Raw genomic sequence first — 23,976 nt, 5'->3', positions numbered from 1 at the left:
GGGGCTATTTAGTTTCAAAAAGATGACTGTGGGGAGACATGATAGAGGTCTATAAAATCATACATGGAGTGGAGAAAATGGATATAAATTTTTCTCCCTCTCACATAACACTAGAACAAGGGGTCATCCCATGAAATTGAGTGTGGGGAAATTTAGGACCAGCAAATGGAAGAATTTTTTCACACATCGCATAATCAACTTGTGGAATTCTCTGCCACAAGATGTGGTGACAGCCAACAACCTGGATAGCTTTAAGAGGGGCTTGGATAACTTCATGAAGGAGAGGTCTATCATCGGCTACTATAGTTGGAGGGCTATAGGCCACCTCCAGCCTCAAAGGCAGGATGCCTCTGAGTACCAGTTGCAGGGGAGTAACAGCAGGAGAGAGGGCATGCCCTCAACTCCTCCGGCAGGCTTCCAGTGGTATCTGGTGGGCCACTGTGTGAAACAGGATGCTGGACTAGATGGGCCTTGGGCCTAATCCAGCAGGGCTGTCCTTACATTCTAATTTTTTTAACCACTTAATGTTCAGTCCAAATTTTACTGTTTTGCTTATCACTACATAGCTAATCTGTATCTCTCACAATCCCTCTACGCATAATGTTTGATATAACTCACCAGGGTTTGCTTAGGGAGTATGCTATGCTCTAGAACAGGGATTCTCAACCTTGGGTCCCCAGATGTTATTGCACTTTAACTCTCATAATCCCCAGCCCCAATGGCCTTTGACTGGGGATTCTGGGAGTTAAAGTCCATCAATATCTGGGGACCCAAGGTTGAGAACCCCTGCTCTAGAACTTGGAGCCGTTCATTGCTGAACACTCCAATTTATTTTTCGGCTTCCAAAAGGTGCATATAAGATAGATAGATATAGATATACACCATAGGGCTCTAGTAATTTATTCTCCAAGGGAAGCCAGAAACCAGCTGAATGCCAGGAATTTCTCAATGCTCAGAAAAATAGGAAGCAATGATTATTAATGAACAGTTGTGGGAGAGCACAATCTCTCAGGGCAGAGGCTTTTCCACACCCAGTTCTCCCAGAATCTGAAGCATTGATGTCTGCAGCACTTGCTGGTGGGAAATGATGTCATCCATTTGATTCTGCAACCCTGCAACCTCCAGGTCCCTATCAGACTGATTGCAGCAATTCAGGGAAACTAGCAGGCACTTCTGCTGCTTCTGCAGACCATGCAGGTGGCCCTGGATGTCGTCGAGCTTCACCTGCAGGTCTGGAAGTTTCCCCAGGGTTTTCAAGTACCGCTGCTCCATTCTGCGCTGCCCGCTCAGGATGGCACATCCCAGGCTGGATGCTGTGGGGGGAGGAAAAACCATGGAGAGAATAAAGTCAGGGATGACACATATTCCCCTGTGTTTCCGATGACAGTCTTCCCTGTGGTTCCTAGGTGAGCAGCCAAACCATCCAACTAGCAGACCAACTCAGTATCCACTCCCTGTGCTGCAGTGGGGACTCAAGTCCTATCTGGGATGGGAACCATCCCATTTCCCACCTTGTGCAGCTGGCTGAGTGCACATTGCTGCCCTGTTGGCCCAGTCATGAACTCCCTGAGTGTCTTCAGGCAACTCTCTGGGACACAACACACCCTGGTGGGGATCGTGACCGGCTGCAGGGAGATGCTGAGAACAGTCTGATCATACAGACAAGGTTGTCAGGTAGGATGGGGCTTTTCTCTTCTTACCTCATTAAAAACCAAGGTAGAAAAGTCAGGCAGCTCTGATATGAGGCAGCAGGGTAGGCAGCAGTCCCATGGCTTCACACAAGCCTGTGATGGTACATTTACTGCCTCCTACCCTGGAAAAGAATGTTGGTCACTTACTATGAAGGCTTCTTGCTGCTGGATTTGAGGACATCTCACATGGGTTATTCTTCCCACATTATTTTTATTTATTATTTTTACATTTATATCCCGCTTTTCCTCCAAGGAGCCCAGAGCGGTGTACTGCATACTTGAGTTTCTCTTTTCACAACAACCCTGTGAAGTAGGTTAGGCTGAGAGAGAAGTGACTGGCCCAGAGTCACCCAGCTAGTTTCATGGCTGAATGAGGATCTCCCCGGTCTCCCCGGGGAGACTTGGGTCTCCCCGGTCCTAGTCCAGCACTCTAACCACTACACCACGCTGGCTCTGTTACGTGCTCCAGAGGGCAGAACAAATCAATTAAGGAAAGCCTTTATAAGGCAGGGAAGGATAGCCCCTTCCAGTTCTGTTTAGCCAAGTCAAGGTGCAGAAAAAAGGTAAGTGGAAGATAGAAGAAAAAATTGAAAAACACCAGTAGACGTGGACGCCCGGATGGGTAGGTCCAGATGTCCTTAAATCCAGCAGCAAGAAGAAGCCTTCGCGGTAAGTAACCAATGCTCCTTTCTCTGCTGCTGGATAAGGACATCTCACGTGGGACATGCCACAGCTAAGACAACCCAGGAGGGGGCATCACCATCTACTGGGGCAGAAGAACATGTTGGAGTACATGTCTGCTGAAGGTAGCCTGAGATGAACAGCAAACATCAAGCTTATAGTGCTTGGTGGACAGAGGGAACCACATTGCCCCTCTGCAGATTTTGGCTAATGGTGCATTTGTAGAGCATGCAGCAGACTTAGCAGCAAATCTGGTGGAGTGAACTGTCAGCTTGTGAGGTGGAGGCAGGTGCTGAATCTCATAAGCAATGGCAATGCAAGCTTTTATCCAATGTTTTTTTGTTTTTGTTTTTACGACTGTTGCTGGTGGTTTATTTTTATTTTATTTTTATATTTCCCCCCAATGTGCAATTGTAGTAGCTGAGACCTTCTGGCCCATAGAAGACAGTATGATATGAATAGAGCTTCCATAGACCTGAAGGAAGCAGTCCAAGGCAAGTACGTTTCTTTCGAGGCATCGACGAATGTCTAACTTGTACCATTCTTTCTTTTTTTTAAGGGTAGTTTGGAACGGGACAAAGAGAAGGCAGATCATGTCTTGGGACCGGTGGAATACAGAGGTAACCTTAGGCAGGAATGATAGGTCAGGGAACAACCTGACTGAATCAGGTGAAAAAACACAAAAATTGGGATTCGAAGACAGGGCTCTCAACTCCAACACTTGTCTGGCCAATGTGATGGCAATGAGGAACAACAGTTTACATGGCAAGATGCGAAGTGCCACAGATGAGATGGGTTCAAATGAAGGAGTGTTAAGAACTCTAAGCACCTTCTGGAGATCCCAGGTGGGGAATCTGTAGACAGTTGGATGTGAAGAGAGAGTGGGGCCTCTTAGGAACCCTTTGAGGTGTGGGTGTGTATGGAGGCCATGCTTGTCTGAAGGAGAAAGTAAGTTGGCCAGAGCAGCAGCATAACATTTTATTGTATTAGCCCTGAGACCCCAGTCAAAGCCGTCGTGAAGAAACAGTAAGAGTTCTGGTATATCACACTGATCTGCAGAAAGCTGTTGCCTCTTGCACCAATGAAGGAAGACGCACCAAGTGCATTGGTAAATCCTGTTGGTGGATTCGCGCCTAGATGCTGTTGGGAATTCTCTCTGGTAAGAGAAACCCTTTTCCATTATAGCAGAGTGCACAGAGGCACAACACAGCAGAATTTAGCTAGGCATGCATGTATGCTGAGAGTAAAGTAACTTGGAGCCAGTTCATCGTTTCAAAAGAATATGAATTGTATTTATTAGAGAACTCCATTCTAGATAGGAAAGTGAGGAGTTAGGATCTCTAATCTAGCTAGCTAGCTGGATGCAGATGGATTCTGCATCTCTGCACACATGGTGAAGGGAGAGGAGCTTGAATGTTGCAAGGCAGGGGGGGGGGGGAGAAAGGAGAGAGGAAGGACGTGGCTGGAAGGAAGGAAGTGTCCCTGAGAGTAGCAATCTACATTCCAAAGGGATAGTGTCAGAGCAGTAGAGAAGGGATGACCAATGTCTTGACCCTCTAGCCCTCTGACTCACTAGTCTGTCCTTCACTGTCTTTGAGACAAGAGACAGCGCAAAGTCCTTCACAGATGCAAGCATTGTTTCGAGGACCCTGGAGTCATAGCCGTGGCTCTTCATGATGTTGCACTCAGTTGCCATGCGGCAAGCTGAACCACGCTGGGTCATGGTGTATGGGACCCTGACCGAGGAGATCATGGGACATGGGGAGAAACCATGGACCTGCAACTGCGAGATGAAGAATTTCAGGGAACCAGGATCTCCATGGCCAGTGTGGTGCTACTAGGATCACCTACACCTTGAGCAATCAGATCCAGCAAAGTAGTCAACTGAGCAACAGGACTGGAGGAAACATGTACATGAGTTCTTTGGGTCATGGGTACAAGAGATCGTCCACTGCTTCTGCCTCTGCACAGGGAATGCATGAGAAGAACCTGGAGAGTTCTTGTCGGCTGAGCCAATCGGCTTGGTTGTTCAGGGATCCACTGATGTGATGCACTATGAGTGAGGAGAGGCAAGATTCTGCCCAGCGTAGAAGTAGCATCACTTCTTCATGGAGAACTTTTGCGCGAGTCCCCCATTCATGTGCACCTTTGCTGTGACATTGTCAGTACATACCAACATGTAGCGGTGTAGCAACAGAGGTTGGAATGCTTGGAGTGCTAAGCATATGGCTCTCAACTCTAGCCAGCTGATGTAGTGGCACTTTTCCTGTGGTGACCATTTGCCTTGTGTGGGGTGCTGAAGGCAACAGGCACCCCAACCCAAAAGACTGGTGTCGGTCATCACTATTATCCTGGTTGGATCCAACAATGTTTTTCCTTGTGACGATGTAACGGATGTACCTATCATGCCCTTACCCTCGGATAGCGAAGAGGAGGAGGAAGTTGGCAACCCTCCAGCAGAGCAATTGGGGGAGAGTTCATCTGTCGGGCCGCAGGAAGAAGCTGAGGCAGGCCAAGTTGAGGCTACAGCTCCCCAGGTTGTGGGGGAAGTAGTTTGAACCCGATAATTCTAGTAAAGTGTTCTCTTGTGTTTTCTTTGCAGACCAGGGAGGACTCCGAGGAGCTACCTGCGACCCTGCCCGAGACTTCAACAAAGACATTGGACAGACGGACTGGAGAGGAAGCCGAGGAACTTCCAGCAGCCCTGACAGAGACACTGACTCGGATGCCGGACGGACAGGCTCCTGACAGTACCCACTACTGCAACGATTGCAGAATGGACCAAGGTAGCTCTACTTTGATCTGTTGGCGCTGCAAAATCACCTGTTGATGCAGCAAGAGGAACCACTGTAGTGGACAAAGGTGAAGATCGGCCCACAGTACTGCTTCAAAAGATGCCACCCACCATCAAACCTAGTAGTTGTGCTATGTGGAGCAGTGGTACTGTAGCTTTGGAGAAAATCTGTTGGATGAGGACTTGTATATTTTGTATATGGTTCGGTAGGAAAAACAGACAGTCGTGAAGTGTGTCTATGAGGAGCCCTGGTGCTATATTTGCATAAACAGTAACAGGTGGCTCTTTGCCTCGTTCACAAAGAACCCTTGTTCCATCAGAGTTTTCAGGGCGACTTGGACATCTGATTTTGCAGTTTGTTTGGACTGTGACTGGATCAAGAATTCTTCCAAATATTCAAAGACTCTGATCTTCTTGAGACGGAGATGTGCAATCAGTGGAACCAGGACTTCTGTAAAAATCTGGGAGTGGATGACAATCCAAAAGGAAGGGCTTTATATTGAAAATACTGTCCCGCATACCCGGACCAAAGAAGGTGGCAACTTGCCAGGTGGTAGGTACACCTCAGTCAGGTCCACTTATGCAAGATAGTCCGCGTGGTGCAATGCCTCTGTGATGGAGCGAAACATCTCAATACAGAACCTCCTTTGTTTCACCCATTTGTTTAGGAATTGTAGGTCTAATACGGCCCTTAAGGAGCTGTCTTTTCGGGGCATGGTAAACAAAATAGAGTACATGCCCATGCCCCTTTGTTGTTCTGGAACCGGTTCTATGGTAGAAATATCCAGGAGGTGGAGGATTGTGAGGAGTAGGTTGCTGTGTTTTGTAGGAGAACAGGACTGTGGACTGGGTAGGAAGCAGTCGTTGGAAAGGCAATTAACTCTACTTTGAATCTGTGCAGAATGGTGTCTAGGACCCACTTGTCTGATATTGTGTTTCCCCAGATGTGGAAGAAGAGAGATAGGTGGCCTCTCACACCCAATGCTGAGGAGTCATGATCCCTGCCTGGGTTTGTTGCACAAACTGTTGACTGGGTTGGTTGCCTGTCCTTGTGACGTTGCGCTGTCAGTTCCAGTATGGGCACTGTTGCCGCATGGCCCAGGCCCTGAAGTTTTTTATTTATTTATTTATTTATTTATTTATTTATTTGATTTATATACCACCCTTCCAAAATGGCTCAGGGCGGTTTACAACCCGGGCCATGCAGAGGCCATGTGCGCAGGAGCCAAGCCCCTGACATGGCCACCGGGCAGCCAGGTGAAGGCCGAAAACTGGCCAAAGAGCACCCAAATGGGGTGAGGGGTGATTCAGAAGACCAGCAAGGGGAGGGGGAACCTCTGTGTGACACCCCCCACCATCTCCAGGAACACCCCCGAGGGGTATACAAGGTTAATTTAAAAACAAAAAACAAAAACAATTTTTGGTCTGAGAACCCCACCGAACCCGAACCAAACGGGGGGGGGAGTTTGAGGGGGTGCCTGACCAAAATGGCCCAGTTGGGTTCGAGGCCGGTTCAGCCTCGAACCCAACCAGGCCAGGCAGTTTTGTGCACACCTCCAGGTGAAGAAAGCTTTGGTCAGCATGATGACCAAGTTTCCCTGCTAACTTGGCAAAGAGGCACTTTTTTAATGTGGTGATTCTCTTTATTTAGCAAGGGAAAAATAACTGGCCCTATCCACCCCCAGCACAGTACCTCCAATGACTGATGCTGGTGTCTACCTTATGTTTCTTTTTAGGTTGTGAGTCCTTTGGGGACAGGGATCCATCATATTTATTATTTCTCTGTGTAAACAGCTTTGGAAACTTTTGTTGAAAAGCAGTATATAAATATTTGCTGTTGATGATGATGATGGATGATCTTCAAAAGAGAATTAACAGAGGGAGTGCGACACTGTTGGTCAGCTTTCGATACCTTCGACCATGGTATCCTTCTGGATCGCCTGCAGGGACTGGGTGTAGGGGGCACTGCTTTGCAGTGGTTCTGCTCATACCTCTCAGGAAGATTTCAGAAGGTATTATTTGGAGACTGCTCCTCTACAAAGAGAGAGTTTTTGTATGGTGTCCCTTGGGGCTCCGTTTTGTCTCCAGTGCTTTTTAACATCTACATGAAACTGCTGGGGGAGATCATCAAGGGATTTGGTGCAGGGTATTATCAGTACGCTGATGACAGCCAAATCTACTTCACCAGGCAATGGCATAACTTCCTTAAATGAGTGCCTTGAGGTAGTAATGGGCTGGATGAGGGATAACAAACTGAGACCGAATCCAAACAAGACAGAGGTGCTCACTGTAGGAAGACGCAGTTCAAGAAATGGGATAGATCTGCCTTTTCTGGATGGGGTTACTCCCCCAGAAGGAACAGGTTCGCAGTTTGGGAGTACTTTTGGACCCAACCTTCTCCCTGATACCTCAAGTGCAAGTGGTGGCCAGGGGTGCTTTCTATCAGCTTCAGATGGTTCACCAACTGTGCCCTTACCTGGAAGTGAGTGATCTTAAGACGGTGGTGCAAATGCTGGTAACCTCCGGGGTTGACTATTGCAATACACTCTAAGTGGGGCTGCCTTTGTACATCGTTCGGAAGCTGCAATTGGTGCAGAATGCTGCTGCCAGATAGGTCTCTGGGACATCCCATAGAGACCATATTACTCTAGTTCTAAAAGATCTACTAATAGGTTTCTGGGCAAAATACAAAGTGCTGGTTATTACTTATAAAGCCCTTAATGGCTTGGGCCCACAGTATTTAAGAGAATACTTTCTCCATTATGAACCCCACCGCCTATTAAGATCTTCAAGAGAGGTTCATCTGAGGGTGCCTCCAGCTTGTCTTGTGGCAACTCAAAGGCAAACCTTCTCTATGGTTGCCCCAGGACTATGGAATGCATTTCCTGCTGATGTCCTCCGCCAGTGTCAGACACTATTTAGAATACAAAAGGCACAAGCTTTTATCTCTGATGTGACAGACTCAATCAGATTTTCATCATGCTCCACAGCATCCACGGAGATTAGAGCTGCTCCATCCTTGTTGGTTTTCAGGAAACAACCAAAAGACACATTCCTTCAGCCAAGCTTTTTAATTAGTTGGTGTGTTTTTATGGGTATTTTAATTTGATCTTGGTTTGTTTTATGCTGTAAACCCCCTAGAGACTTTGGTAGTGGGTGGTATACAAATTTGTGAAATAAATAAAACTAGCCGACCCCACACAGAGCATCTGTACGCTCTTTGGGGCCAGCGGTTACCTCTTCCCCCACCACCTTCTGCCCCAGTCTCTGCTTCCTAACCACGGCCAGCCTGTGCCAGGCCCAGCCACCTCTCCTCCCCACCCCCACACAGACTTTCTTTCCCTCCTCCAGGGCCTTGCCTCCGCAGCCGGGCTAGGCCTGCCGCCGCCACAGCGACCAATCCTCCTGGGTGCACCTCAGCCAATCAGGCACCTCCGCTGCCCAGACAATCAGCTGGGCGCTGGGACGCACATTCCAAGGCACACCCAGGAGAATTCATAATATAGATGCCCATCTGGCCACCACCGTGGATGCTGTGGAGCATGATGAAAATCTGGTTGAATCTGTCACATCAGAGATAAAAGCTTGTGCCTTTTGTATTTTAAATAGTGTCTCACACTGGCGGAGGACATCAGCGGGTGGGGATTGTAGGAGCTCATCCATGCAGAGGAGAGATGCTATCACCATAATTGAAGCTGCCATGGATAGAGAATGACATTGCTTTGTGGCCTTTTTTTCAACTGGGATTCCAGTTTTTCCTCTGTGGGATCCTTTAAGGAAGAATCGCCATCACATGGTAGAATCGCGCCCAATATCAGAGCCACCACAGGAGCATCTACAGGAGGAACCTGGAACATATCTGAAGCTGTGTGAACAAGGATATAAAGTTTATTCACAAGTGGAGCTGGTTTTCTCAGGGGTGTAGCTATAACTGAGCAGATGGGTCCAAAGAACCTGGGCCCTCCAGCTCCTGAGGGCCCCCCAGCTCCACCCCTCCCTATTTATTTTAATCTCCCTCACTCCGAGCAGCCACCGGGGAGAGGGGCGAACACAGGCCCCCTCTCCCCTAGCTACGCCCCTGGGTTTTCTATGAGTGGATGGAGATTGAAATTCCTGTTTAACTGCTTTGGAGAAACACTCTGGAAAGGGGAACAGGAGTTCCTGTGCTGAGGGAGTAGGGAACATCAGTGCCTCTCTAGAGGGCAGTAGTTGTTCCTGGGTTTGCGTTTGCTGTAACCTCAGCATATGAATTGCTTTATGGAAGAGATGAGACAAGTCATTTGTTATGAACTGTCTGCGTCGTGACGGTTAGGCAAGTTCAGTGGATTGATCATCAGACCATTCCCCCTCTTCTTTAGAGTCTACATCTAGATCTGGGTTGTCTGGAATGTCCACGGGCGCATCAACTGGGTTAGTGGGCTGTGGGGTCGGATGGGTTACATCAGGCTTCCAGGATGGGGATCTGGAGAATCATATGTGGAAATAGCTGATGAATGTGAAAGGGAAACCTGATCCATTCTGGATCTGGACTGTTTCTTAGATTTTTTGGACTTTGACTTTTGGAACTTCTTATGCTTATAACTCTTCCTTGTCTTTCTAGGTAAGGTATCTTAACTTGGCGAGGAAGAAGAAGAGGAAGAGGATGAAATTTTCCTGGTCCTAAAACCACTTTTTGGAGGACTTGGAATGCTGATTTTGTTGCAGGGATTTTGTAAGCACACCCTGATACCATGGTTGCCAGGCAGCTGGAACCTCCACAGGGAAGGTGGGCAGAACCAGGTCTTGAAGCCTTTCAGGGGGGTGCGGGGAGATCAACAACAAATATTTACATACCACTTTTCAACAAAAGTTTCCAAAGCAGTTTACATAGAGAAATAATAAAGAAATAAGATGGATTCCTGTCCCCTAAGGGCTCACAGTCTAAAAAGAAATGTAAGACAGACACCAGTGACAGTCACTGGAGGTATTGTGTTGGGGTGGATAGGGCCACATAGGACGTGTAGGCCCTGGTCTTACTGGTTCAGGTAAGGCAGGGTCCGCTGGAGCTGGCACACCATCATCCCCCACAGGCTTGGGTAGAGCGCTGGCTATACAGGCACAGCAGGTTCCTGTGGATTTGCTCCTCCAATGGGTGTTTGGCCTCCAAATAGGTCGTTGGGGGAAAGCACTGAGGTGGAACTATTGGGCCCAGGAGCAGTAGAGGAGGATCTTTTCCCCCAACAGAGCTTAGTCCTCTCACTCCCTCCACATGGGGCTCACCTCCCGGAGGCCCCTGAGGGAGCTCCGTGATTTCATCAGGGTTCTGGGCCTTGTTTGCTGCCGCACAGCACAGCCGCTCGGGTGGCTCCAGGAGATGAGTTGCAGGGCCCTGCAAGGCCATGGTGTTGCTGGCAGGAAGTGCGAGCTTGAGCTCCAAGTCTGGGTGCATCTCAGACTGCTGAGGTGCCTGTGGATAGCTGTGCTTTCTGGTGCACTGTGAATCTTGGAGTAGGGCCCTGAAGTTCCTTCCATGGGGTCAGTATCCTGTCTCCCTTCCATCGGCTCAAGTGAGGATGGCAAGGTTGTCAGTGGACCTAAGGCTCGAGTGTGCACTAGCACCTGGTGGTTGTGGGGCCTACCAGCAGGCAAAACAACCTGAAGACTTCTTCCCCTTTGGAAGAAAAATGTGTGTTGAATTCTGCCCCCAGAATGCTCCATTGAAGCAGGGAGGAATAAGGTGGTGGTGTTTTTTGGAGAAACAACAGAAGTGGGAAGAAACTAAGTGGAGACAAAAGAGGAAACAGTGCCCAGAAAGGAGGAGAGTTTGGTAGAAGTGAAGAAAAGACCAGAACAAACAAAGGGAAGGCTTGGCTAAGAGAGAAGGAGAGTTTCTCAGGAACTGGATGCAGGACAAACAGGAGGGCCTATCCTTCCCAGCCTTATAAAGGCTTTCCTTAATTGATTTGTCCTGCCATCTGTAGCATGTGGGAAGAATAACCCATGTGAGATGTCCTCATCTAGCAGGAAAGAAATGCTGTTCATGAAAATGACCTCACTGTTTACAAAAACAGAAATGGAAGAGCTAACAATGTATTTAAGCCAGTGTCTAGTTCAGCTCCCTCTTTCTACCACTTAGGCACCAAAATCTTTCACAGGCTCTATTGCTACTCACGCCACTTCCTGGCAGGGGTCACAGGCCTGCTGTCTTTTGTCTGCTGTGCCTTTTTGCTCCTCTGTTCAGAAGCAGACCTGTTTTCTGTTTTCTGGAACACTGAAGCGAAAACGTGAAGACAAAACATAATTTGGATAAGAATTAAAATACAGGATCATGTCAGAAATACAGCATGGTGGGAAAGGATTAACATGCCCTCCCACACCACAGTCCTGATCTGGATGTGTGAGGAAGGGGACAACAGAGCTAAGAAAGTTGTGCACATGACCAAACTTGGGTTGGCTGGTGGGAAGGAAGCATCCTAGTTCTCCACACCCAGATGACCAGAGCCCACTCCTGCTTCTCGCCACCCACATGAGCAGCACAGTGGTGATATCCAGAGAAGTCCTCCAGTATCCCACAATGCATTGTGTGGGCAAACAACATATTTAAACCTGTGTCTAGTTTAGCTCTCTTTTCCCACCTCTTATACTCTAAATTCTTTCACAGGCTTCATTGCTACTCACGCCACTTCCTGGCAGGGGTCTCAGGACTACTGCCTTTTTTCTGCCTTGCCTTTTTGATTCTCTGTTCAGAAGCAGAGCTGTTTTCAGCCTTCTGGAGTGCTGAAACAAACACATGAAGACACACCATATTTTGAATAAGAATTAAAATACAGGACCACATCAGAACTGCAGCATGGTGGGAAAGGGCTAACAACCCCTCCCACACCACAGTCCTGATCTGGATGTGTGAGGAGGGAGCAACAGAGCTAAGAAGGTCTTGCACACAACCAAACTCAGGTCGGCTGGCAGGGGGAAGGAATGATCCTACCTTCCCACACCCAAATGACCCAAGCCCGCTCCTGCTGCTGCCGCTTGCCACCCACATGAGCAGCGCAATGGTGATGTCCAGAGCAGGGATCTGGAGGGGGAAGTTCTCCAGTATCCCACAATGCACTGTATTGGCAAAAAACATACCGTATTTTATGGACTATAAGACTCGCTTTTTTCCTCGAAAAATATCCGCCAAAATTCAGGAGCGTCTTATATGTTTTAACAGTTTAATATGTTAAAACTCTGAAAAACTGGATTAAAATTAAGGTGCGTCTTATAGTCCGTAGCATCTTATAGTCTGTAAAATACGGTATTTAAATCTGTGTCTAGCTCTCTCCTTCCACCTCTTATACTCCAAAATCCTTCACAGGCTTCATTGCTACTCACATCGTTTCCTGGCAGAAGTCTCGGGACTGCTGTCTTTTGTCTGGTGTCCCTTTATGCTCCTCTGTTCAATGCTGTTTTCAGCCTTCTGGAGCGCTGAAACAAACACATGAAGACAAACCCTATTTAGGATAAGAATTAAAGTACAGGACCTTGTCAGAACTGCAGGCCTGATAATCAACTAGTTTTCCTGGAGGTCCAGTTTGAAAAGCGAGTGACAGATTTGACAGCTGTTGGGCCAGTGCCCCACCATCTAGTCCCAAACGTGGCCTGCCAACAAGGTCTACTGCCACAACTTCCATTTTCTCAGCACCAAGTTGCACCTCTCAAGGAGCCAGATTTAGCCCAATTTAAGGGCCTTAAGTTGCTGGCCTCTATTTTAAATCAGCCTTCCAGTCAACCACTTATCAAAACAAAATAACAATGCCGTCCAGACATGTAACTTGTCTGATGTACCACTCAGGTTGCTTGGTTACACATAGGGCAGGAGTACTTATAAAAAGTGTATTGAGATGATGATGATTATGCTTAGCATTTATACAGTGCATTTCACAGAAGTTTTCAGTGATCCCTACGAACAACCCTCCAACATAGAACAGTGGCCGACATCATTTAAAGCTGGTTAGTTATCTATCTATTTATCTATCTATCAAGCACACCTGTCACTAATCCCATGCGTGGCAGCTCTCACGAGAGTTCCCGAGCAGCAGCTGGATAGCGACAGGGACAGACAGATGGGGGGAAATGAACTGCTGGCCAGGAGAACGGCTGAGCGGCGGCCAATGGGCAGGGAGGGCGAGAGGAAAGCAGCGACCGGGGGCAGGGGAGTGCAAGAGGAAGAAGGCGAGAGAAAAGCAGTGGCCAGGGAGGGGGGGAGGCGAGAGGAAAGCTGAGAAGAGAACTAGAGGCACAGATGCTCTGCACCCGGTTCAGCTAGTTACTTTTAAAGCCCTTAACACTGTTGGTCCTGGATACCTGAAGCACCGCCTGCTTCCAAGGGTTTCTGCCCACCCAGCAAGGTTGTCAGAGGGGCCTTTGCTCCATGTGCCAATGCTGAGAGAGACTACATTATCATGCGCACAGGACAGGTTCTTCTCTGTTGTTGCCCCCAAGCTCCAGAATGCTCTCATAGTGATGTCCGCTCTTTGACATCTGTGGCTGCTTTTTAAAAACAACTAAAGACCTTTTTATTTGTTCAGGCGTTTACCCCTTAGGGGCTGCTGGGGTCTTTCAGCTCTCCTGCTTCTGTTTATCTTTTTTATGGTTGTTGTTTTGGTGTTTTATGATTGTTACTGTTTAACTGATTTTAAGGGTTTAAATGTGACTTCTATGAAGTTTTATTGTATTTTGTAAACTTCCTTAGGATGTCTTATGAAAGGAGGTATAAAAATTGAATAAAATAAACAAACAAAACAACCCGGTGAGTCCTATTGAAATTAAGTGGTACTTTAGAGCAGGGATTCTCAACGTTGGGTCCCTGGATGTTATTGGACTTCAATTCCCATAATCCCCAGCCCCAGTGGCCTTCAGTTGGGGATTATGGGAGTTGAAGTACAATAACATTTGGGGAACCAACATTGAGAATCCATGCTTTAGAGTAACACCTGAGTGGTAATACTGAGTAACTTAGTCTGCATGTCACCCACATATTGCAGGTGGAGAGCTGAAGCACAGACATTTGCCTGCCATCTGGTGAGTACATGACTAAGGAGAGATTTGAACCAGGAAGCTCTTGGCTCATACTCTTAGCCACCTGCTAAGGTACATCAGCTATCTGTTAATGTGAAACACTGCGAAACACTTTTGAAACACTGTGATTTCTTGATTCTTTCCCCCCAGTGAAGAATGCATGCTTGAGTTGCATTGGAATTTTATCTTAAACAAGTGAATTTTGGCCCGTTGAATAACGGGCGCTAGTAACGGCGCTCCTGGCCCCCCGCCGCCATTCCCCCTCCCTCCGCCGTTCCCCCCCTACCTTTAAGGGCCAAATCGGCCCAGGCACTTGCCCCCGCCAGACCGGGGAGACGGAGACCGGGGGCAGAGCGGAGGCCATGTAACTTTAAAAAAAAAAATTTACTCCCGCGGCCGACGCCGCCAACCACCCACCCTCCCTCCCAGCTGCCGAGTCCCCCTTACCCTGGCCGACTGCTGTCGGCCGTAGACAGCCCTTAATTTAAGAGGCAGAGAGGAGCTCGCAAGCAGAGCTCCTCTCTGTGCAAAGCCTCTTGCCGAACTGCCGCTTTGGGCGCAAGGGACGCAAGCGCCCAAAGCGGCAGTTCAGCAAGAGGCTTTGCACAGAGAGGAGCTCTGCTTGCGAGCTCCTCTCTGCCTCTTAAATTAAGGGCTGTGTACGGCCGACAGCAGTCGGCCAGGGTAAGGGGGACTCAGCAGCTGGGAGGGAGGGTGGGCAGTCGGCGGCGTCGGCCGCGGGAGTAAATTTTTTTTTAAGGTTACATGGCCTCCACTCCGCCCCCGGCCTCCATCTATTATGGCCGAGGCGGCAGCTCCGCCGCCGCCTCAGTCACTTTCCCGCTGCCGCCTCTCCGGCTTCTTCGGGGCGGCCGCTTCTGGCCGCCCAAGATGGCTGCTGGGTGCCGGCGAGTGTGTCTCCCTTGCCCTGTTCTGGGCCTGCGCTCGCGCAGGCGCAGAACAGGGCAGGGAGGCACGGACACACACTTGGTGTCCGTCCACGGACGGACACCAAGCGTTTTATTAGAGAGGATATATTTTCTGCACTTATCCGCTTTTCTTTTGTTAGGCTCTGTTTTGGGTGCTTTCCCCCACCCCACTTCTTCTGTACTTATCTGTAAGCCTAATTTGGTGTGTGTAGCATAGCTAACATGAATACTTACCATTTTCCAAATCTTCATAAATGGACTTTAAATGTGGATACACATCCAGATTTTCCTTGCAGAAGAGCTTCCTTAGTGCTGGCACACTGTTTATCCTTTCAAGTACATTGTATATTTCTTCATGCATAACATCTGGATTTGCGTCTACCTTCTCTTTGCATTCCTAGAAGGAAAAACCACACACCATTCATCTCACATTCAGAAACACATTCATAGACAAACTATATAGCAACCAGAGGCGTATCTAGGAGAAATAGCACCTAGGGCAAGCACTGAAATTGCGCCCCCTGTCAAGACATCTGACACCCATCTTTCAGATAACTTTATTATAATATCAGCTCAAAAATACAAGTCAAGCTCACTAATCTTTTAAAATTTCTAAAACTATTTAGCAGTGGACGTAGCCAGATCAAAAAATGCTGGAAAACTACAAATTTCAGTATGCTGGGGCTCATGAAATACCCAAATACTATGTGGAGGTGTACTTGGAAAACTAAACAGAAGTGCCTGTCTAATTCTCTACTATGCATCTACTAGCATCACTATTACATAAGTTTTAAAAATAAATGGAGAATTTGACTTTTCCCAGATACTCTGAAAATAATTAAAGGATATGCAGAGTAAACTGTGTCATTGCTTGGAATATATTCTAGTATTTCAGAACGACAGTTCAAATGAGAGAAAGAGAGCAAGAAACTCCCAGTGGGCCTTAATACTAAGATTCAAAGACAAACTCATCATTAACAGCCATATCATCACATTTAACTCACATTTAACTCACTTATCACAAGTTTTTGTTGTTGTTGTTTCCCTTCTTTTTCTTGTATTTATGCTGGCCTTGGGCCGAAATAAACAAATACATACATACATACACACTGATCACAAGAAGCAAAGTAAGAACAAATGAATACAATCCTAGATCACAAGCTTCAGCTCAGTATTCACAACCCTGATTCTCTGTACATAGTGCCAAACTGAATATGTGTACAGTGACTTATATTATATTAAATTTTAAAAATATTTTTTACCTGTAGCCCCTTCGGGGTGCTTCCTATAGCCCATGGGGGGGAGTCTGTAAAGGTTACCCCTCCCTCCGCAGGCCTCTGGGGCCTCACAGGGACCATTTGAGCATGTACAGTGGCCATTTTTTAAAATGATTGTTTTTTTTAAAAAATGGCCACTGAAAACAAAATGGGCACCCCACATGCTCAAATGGCCTCTGTGAGGCCTGGCATGGCCTAGGGCCTCAGAGAGGCCATTTGAGTATGTGCGGTGGCCAACTGGGTGAGTGGGTGACCAAATGGCAAATGTGGTTCATCGTAAGCAAGTGTAAAGTGATGCATATTGGGGCAACCCGCCCACCCAGCTTCACATATACACTGTTGGGGTCTGAGCTGTCGGTGGCTAACCAGGAGAGAGATCTTGGGGTCTTGGTGAAAGTGTGTGTTGAAAGTGTCAGACACTGTCAATTGCTCTTTGAAAGTGTCGACTCAGGACAAGGCAGCTGTGAAAAAGGCAAATTCCATGCTAGGGATTATTCAGAACATTAAAATTGTATTGTTAATATTATAATGCCCTTATACAAATCTGTGGTGTGGCCACATTTGGAGTACTGCGTGCAGTGCTGGTCACCATCTTTTAAGGACATTGTAGAACTGGAAAAGGTGCAGAAGGGAGTAACCAAGATGATCAGGGGCCTGAAGCACCTTCCTTATGAGGCAAGGCTACAACATCTGGGGCCTTTTAGTTTGGAAAAGAGGCAACTAAGGTGAGACATGATTAAGGTTTATAAAATTATGCATTGAGTAGAAAGAGTAGACACAGAGACATTTTGCTCCCTCTCTCACAACACTAGAACCTATTGGCACACCGGGAAATGACTTGCCTAGCAAGCATGAGGTTGCCGGTTCGAATTCCCACTGGTATGTTAGGCTATGGGAGGCACTTATATAGGAAGATGCTGAAAGGCATCATCTCATACTGCGTGGGAGATGGCAATGGTAAACCCCTCCTGTATTCTACCAAAGACAACCACAGGGCTCTGTGGTCACCAGAAGTTGACACCAACTCAAGGGCACACGTTACCTTGGAGAGGAGAGCTAGTCTTGTGGTAGCGAGCATGACTTGTCCCCTTAGCTAAGCAGGGTCTGCCCTGGTTACATATGAATGGGAGACCACATGTGAGCACTGTAAGATATTCCTCTCAGGGGATGGAGCCGCTCTGGGAAGAGCAGAAGGTTCCAAGTTCCTTCCCTTCTGGGCATCTCAAAGATAGGGCTGAGAGAGATTCCTGCCTGCAACCTTGGAGAAGCCACAGCCAGTCTGTGAAGACAATACTGAGCTAGATATACCAATGGTCAGACTCAGTATATGGCAACTTCCTATGTTCCTAACCAGGGATCAAGCCATGAAACTGATGGCCAGGAAATTTAGCACAGACAAAAGGAAGTACTTGTTTATACAGCCAATAATTAATCTATGGAATTCTCTGTCATGGGATGTTGTGGTGGCCACTAGCTTGGATAGCTTTAAAAGGGGCTTAGACAAATTCATGGAGGACAGGTCTATCAATGGCTACTAGTCTAGTGGCTATAGGCCACCTCCAGCCTCAGAGGTAAGATGCCTCTAAGTTGCAGGGGAGCAACAGCAGGAGACAGGGCATGCCTTCACCTCTTGCTTGTGGGCTTCTCAGAGGCATCCAGTGGGACACTGTGTGAAATAGGATGTTCCAAAACTGCTCACAAGCAGCTGTTTCACAAGCAGCATTACTGCAAGTTTCCCTATTCACAACTATTGGAATAAATGTGGTAATATTGCTTGTAAAACTGCTGCTTCTGAACAACTTCAGCTCTTGCTTCACTCCTCTCTTTAACATTAAAAAGACAACACCTGGGAGAAACACTACATCTTCTTTCCTCCTGTGCCTTACCTCCACTCAGTATACAGCTCTAGCCATTTCTCCAGTCATGGCTCACTTCCAGTATCAGCAATGGGAAAGGAGGATGTGAAGAGTAACTGAGCATAGGGAAGTAAGGCATAAGAAGGGGAAGGGTTCAGCAACCCTCTCCCCCCCACCCCTTTTACTCTTAGAGACAGACTCCACCCTACTTTGTGAATGGGGTGGATACATGAATGATAGCTCCATCACATCTGGTTTGACTCTAAGAAAGTCTAGGTGCTCTGAATGCTCAGTTGGGACCAATAATGAATTCACAGACTACAACAGTCACCTTAAACACTTCTTCAGATATTATTTCCTCATCTCGTAGACCATGAAGAAACGGAAACAGCACATAGATTTCAGAAGCAATCAAAATTTTCTTGGCTTTGAACAACTTCCAGATGTCATCCTCAGCATGAGAATTTGGAGCAGACATGTTGTAAACAAAGCAGGACAAACCTTCAAATACCTTCAACGCTTAAAAGAAAACAAAGCTAAATTATTGGCATAGTTAAAGAAGAATTTCTAAAGTTATGTTTAAGGGATATTCTTTTTTTCTTTTTCTTCTCTTCCCTTCCCCCCCGCCCAGGTTATACATACATACATAATTGCCATCCTTGATTATGGTATATGCAGTGTTGTAATCTTATTGTAATAAAATTAAAAAGAAGAAGTAGTTCTAGGAAATACCATTATGACGACAACCAAAATCTAGAATTAGGTGTTTAAATAGCAAAACCTCATTTCCGAATTAAAAATTTAAAAAATCTCTGAGGCTCAATTAACTCCTGGTGTAAGCATTAAATAATACAAACGTTTGGTTGGATTAAAAGCGATTAGATGGGTCAAGTGAGCTTGGTCAGCCTCAGGTGAAGCATCTGGTTCAGAAAATTAGGTCCTATACAGATAATGTTGTTGACCCTAGGCAATGATGTAGTTCTGGCGAGCTGTTCCCAAAAGTAAAGAAAAATAAAGAAAATAAATTAGTTTATTCTGCTAAACTTCATATGATCTTACCACCATCCCAGTGTGAAGCAACAAGCCAAACTGTTGGGACTGAATGAACCTATGTTGGAGATCCAATCAGATCCTAAACAATCTAATACAAGTATTTTATACCTATTAATGGTGATAGTTGATTACTGCTTTCTGATTGGATCTCCCTTGCTCACATATTTTTTAAATGGCCAGGCCCCCAATAGCTTAGTACCACATCAATGTGCAGGAAGCTGTGGTGGTTTGTTTCGCTGGAGCCATGATGAAACCCTCCTCATGTTATCAGCATCAGCCTAAATTACTTCCCCACTTAGACAGCTTCTGACTCATAGACACCTGCAAGGTCACTCTTGAGGACAAGAGGCCTACTCTAATCAGGCCAGTGCTAAAGTCTGGTCAGGCTCAAAGTGCTACATCACCTATCAGTAGCTATCAACAATATGCTTCTAATAATTAGAAAATGTGCAATTAAACCACCAACACTGGTCTGGTTCAGATATAACATCGAACTTGGATTGAGGGATTGTGATCAGGCTGCAGAATCATGTTGGCAGTGTATGGGGGCTTATTGGGATATGCATGTTGGCACTTGACGGCACACTTTACCTTTACCAAAGAGCTATGGTTTCTGTACTTGCAGATAAGCATTTAGGCAATCATCACATCAGAGATAGGAAACAAAAAGCTCTTGACAGAACTTCATCCTTTAGAACTGGCCTGCTCAACTTAGGCCCCCCAGCTGTTTTTGGTCTACAACTCCCATAATCCCCAGCCAGGTGGCCAATAGCCAGGGGTTATGGGAGTTGTAGGCCAACATCTGCAGGAGGACCAAAGCTGATCAGGCCTGCTTTAGAAGAAGAGCTGATATCTGAAATCCTATTCAGCAACTTTGCATCTGCAGAGGGTGAGCCTTAAATTTGTGCCTAGTTTGCCAAAGTTAAAAGTCCAATAGCAAAAGCCAAAAAGAAACAGAACCTTAAATGCCATTTCATTTTCCAAGTTCATTGAAAAAAGTGTTTAAAGATGTCGGTTTGTTTTTGCATACAAGTCACATTTCATTGATTTCGGAATTTGAGAACAGGATGCGCCTAAAGGCATCTAGTGCAACCTATCCAGCGTGGAAGGAAAAACCCATAATAACGGCATACCGTTTTAGGCTAATGTTCCTTCCATCTAAACCCTCATTCCTATTGCCAGTCAGCCTCGCTCCGCTTTTGCAACACAGCGGCAAAAAACGCTAGCAGATTCCGGCAGCGTATTCCTATTGATCAGAACAATCTCCGGCACCCTCCTGGGCAAAAAAGCACACATTATATGCAAACGTGTGTGAGGAAGCTCCGACTCCCCCTCGCCTTTTTAAGAAATGAAAAGTAGCCTCGCCACTCAAATAGTTTAGACGGGAAGCCGGACCACTACATCGCTCTTTTCGCGTCTGCAGCAACTCTTTCGCTCCCAGGACGTTCGAAGAGCGAAGAGAAACCCTACGAGATGGAATGGGACCCATCCACACACACACCAAAAGCGCTCGAGAGGCTCAAGAAACATCCAAAACTTACCTTCCCGTCTTTCTTGAACGCGCGCCGAGCCAAGAGACACTGACGGCCACTTCCGTAAAGCAGCATGGAAGAAAGTTCGTCACAAGCCAGTTTCAGGCAAAGGGAAACTGAAAGTTGTCGTATTCGAGCCCATATCTTTGAGGTTTTCTTTTTTAGACGTTTCGTTTGTCCCAGTGGGGATCATCTTGTATGTAGGGAGTTTGGGGGTTGGAGTGAGGCAGGGAAAGGAGGAGAAGAAAGTGGAGCAGTTTCTGAATCAACTTTTCGTTACATCTATATAAGATTAACCCCTGCTAACTGGGCAAAGAGGCACATTTTTAACGTGGTTATTTTCTTTATTTAGCAGTGCGAGAGTAACTGGCCCTACCCACCCCCAACACAGTACCTCCAGTGACTGGTTGCTGGTGTCTATCCGATGTTTCTTTTCAGATTGTGAGCCCTTTTGGGACAGGGATCCATCTTATCTATTTATTATGTCTCTGTGTAAAACGCCCTGAGCCATTTTTGGAAGGGTAGTATAGAAACGGAATGCATGAATACTTCGTACTTGTGAGGAGGAAGCAGGTATAACAAAAGTACTACTCAGCTCAGCAGGCAAGTTAGCATTGGGCTGCGGACCCCTCGCCCATCTTTAGCTGGCAAAGGCACAAGGCCAGGGAGTGAACAGGCAGCCCTCAGCTGCATTTTCTTTAGTGGGAAGGGTTTGCAAGCTTCCTTTTCGGCAATGCTGACACTTGTAAGCACAGATTGATGTCTCCCCAAATGTCTCCAGTGAAAAAATCATTTGTGCTACCCCCTTCATCAAGTGTCATGACGGGAACTGACCACAAATTTGGAATTGACCAAGTGGGTCAAAACAGGAATTTATCACACTTTAAAAAAATCTTTAACTCTCATCACACTTGTCACTCTATCAGAGCCCCTCCCTACAAAAATGTCACTCATAGCATGAACGACCAAGACTTCCCAGCAATGTAGACTGGACATATGTGCAGGAAAATGAGCCGGTGTGGTGTGGTGGTTAGAGTGCTGGACTAGGACCCGGAGACCCGAGTCCAAATCCCCATTCAGCCATACTTGCTGGGTGACTCTGGGCCAGTCACTTCTCCCTCAACCTAACCTACTTCACAGGGTTGTTGTGAGGAGAAACTTAAGTATGTTGTACACCACTCTGGGATAAAAATGTAAAAAATAAAATAAAATAAATAAATAAATAAATAAAATGTGTATCCATTCAATCTTGGCTCATGGACTGATTAGGAATGTGAATGAACCACATTTCAAGCACTTTTAGATACATTGGACTGGGAATTCACCCATTCAGCTTCCTACTGGGGCAGAAATCCCCAATAAGCCCCCATGCAGTGCCAACGTGCACGTGGCACATCCCAATAAGCCCCCATACAGTGCCAACTTGCACACGGCATCCACACATATGCAGGCACCATGTGCGTGCTGGCACCACATGAAGTGATTTTGGGATGCACATTGCCCTAGCAGGAAGCTACAGAGGGTGACAGAGAGCAGGCCTGCTCTCCTCTTCCCTAGTCTTCCTGGTCAAATTTATCTAAAAGTGCTGGAACCGCAGTTTGAAGCACAGTTTGTGCACATCTCTAGAACTGAACTACACAAGGGTTTCAACCTCCTTGCCTTTAGGAACTGAACAATATATAAAGCCATGTTGTAGCCCTGAGATGGCATATAGATCTGAAGCAAAAATCATACCCATGCTGTGAATTAGAGGCAATATTTGGATACCTGAAGCCAGGGGCGTAGCCACCGTTGTGCAAAAAGGGTTTAAAGAACCCGGGCTGCCAATGGTAGGGGCTGCTAAAGCCCCCAGGGGAGCGTGGCTTGGGCTCCGGAACAGCCCTGAACAAACTCCCCCCCTGCCCACACCCAGGCTACTAAGAGCCCCGAGCCAACGCTTGCCCATCCTTTTCACACAGCGTTTGCTCCCTGAATGCATCTATTCCCCTTTCTCTTCCTCCAGAGAGTGAGAGAAAGATGCTTTCAGGCAACAAGCACTGCCTGAAATGACAGATAAGCACTCACTTGGGCTCTTTGGAGCTTGAGGCCACACCTCCTTTGCATGTTACCTTGAGCTCCGAGTGAACGCTTCCATGTCATTTCAGACAGTGCTTCCTCTGAAGTGCTTCAGCGCTTCCTCTGAAGAAGAGAAAGGGGAATAGATGCTTTCAGGCAGGAAGCACTACCTGAAGGATGGGCAAGTGCTCATTCGTGGGCGGGGAGGGGATTCTCTTGGGGCTCAGGCATGTCACATGCACATGACATCACACGCTCTGGATGTTGTCAGAGGGGCCGCTGGGCGGGGCTGGACCCAGGCCCCCCTCGGCTGGCTCCACTCCCGGACCTTGGAGCTGCTGCCAGTTACTGTAGACAATACTGAGCTAGATGGTACCAACATCAGTTGGTATCCCATGTACTCCCAGCAGAAAAGTGGAAAAGAAAAAAACAACAGCATGAAACTACAGAGAACATAGCAAACCTGCCAGGCAGTCCAACACATCCAGAGACTCAGCAGAGTCTAGAGTCCAAGGCAGAACTGATATGTGCAATTTTAACCTTAAAGTGTTGTGCAAATTGGTTACAGCTTCCTCCATATCTTCACGAGAGCCAAGATGTAACAGGCTCTTTACCACTTGGAACACTTCTGGCAGACTATACTGCATAGACACAACGATGGCAGAAAATTATGATTTCACCACCATGGAGTAAGCCCCCAAATGGGCTCTAGCCTATCTTTGAATGGACAAGTTTTCTTCCATTGTCATTCTAGCCGCCATCCCTGCCATTTCATCATGGTTAGCTGAACATCACTTGTCCTCTAAGAAATTGGATATCAACTGCTCAGGGCTCAGATAACTAGTTAGCATGCCACAGTCCCGTTTGGTATCAGAAAACTAACCAGACAAATTACTTCACCAGCCAAGAATAGTTATGACTATCAGCTACAGAATCAAGATACGAGTTTTTTTGTCAATCTCTCCTATGTTTGGGTGAAGTTCCCCGTGCTGAGGCCAAGCAGCCATGTCAGCAAAACAAGCAGACACGCAGTGTAGCAGCCACAACCTTCTCTAACTGCGTAGTAACC

At 46.9% G+C, this 23,976-nt stretch overlaps 1 protein-coding gene across 1 annotated transcript; it reads right to left on the bottom strand.

The window, feature by feature from the left end:
• Positions 1 to 884: 884 nt before the first annotated feature.
• LOC128348697 (nuclear autoantigen Sp-100-like) lies at positions 885 to 20,892 on the bottom strand. Its single transcript, XM_053304236.1, has 7 exons — positions 20,862 to 20,892; positions 18,599 to 18,786; positions 15,369 to 15,531; positions 12,520 to 12,612; positions 11,824 to 11,922; positions 11,318 to 11,416; positions 885 to 1,313 (listed from the first exon to the last, which is right to left on the bottom strand). Exons 2-7 carry the CDS (start codon positions 18,743 to 18,745, stop codon positions 1,009 to 1,011), a joined length of 906 nt encoding a protein of 301 aa, XP_053160211.1. The 5' UTR covers positions 18,746 to 18,786; positions 20,862 to 20,892; the 3' UTR covers positions 885 to 1,008.
• Between the last annotated feature and the right edge of the window lie 3,084 nt (positions 20,893 to 23,976).

Source organism: Hemicordylus capensis, chromosome 3 (assembly GCF_027244095.1).
Source record: "Hemicordylus capensis ecotype Gifberg chromosome 3, rHemCap1.1.pri, whole genome shotgun sequence".
NCBI lineage: Eukaryota > Metazoa > Chordata > Lepidosauria > Squamata > Cordylidae > Hemicordylus > Hemicordylus capensis.
The sequence above is the reverse complement of the archived record's forward strand: the minus strand, read 5'-3'. Positions and strand labels throughout refer to the sequence as shown.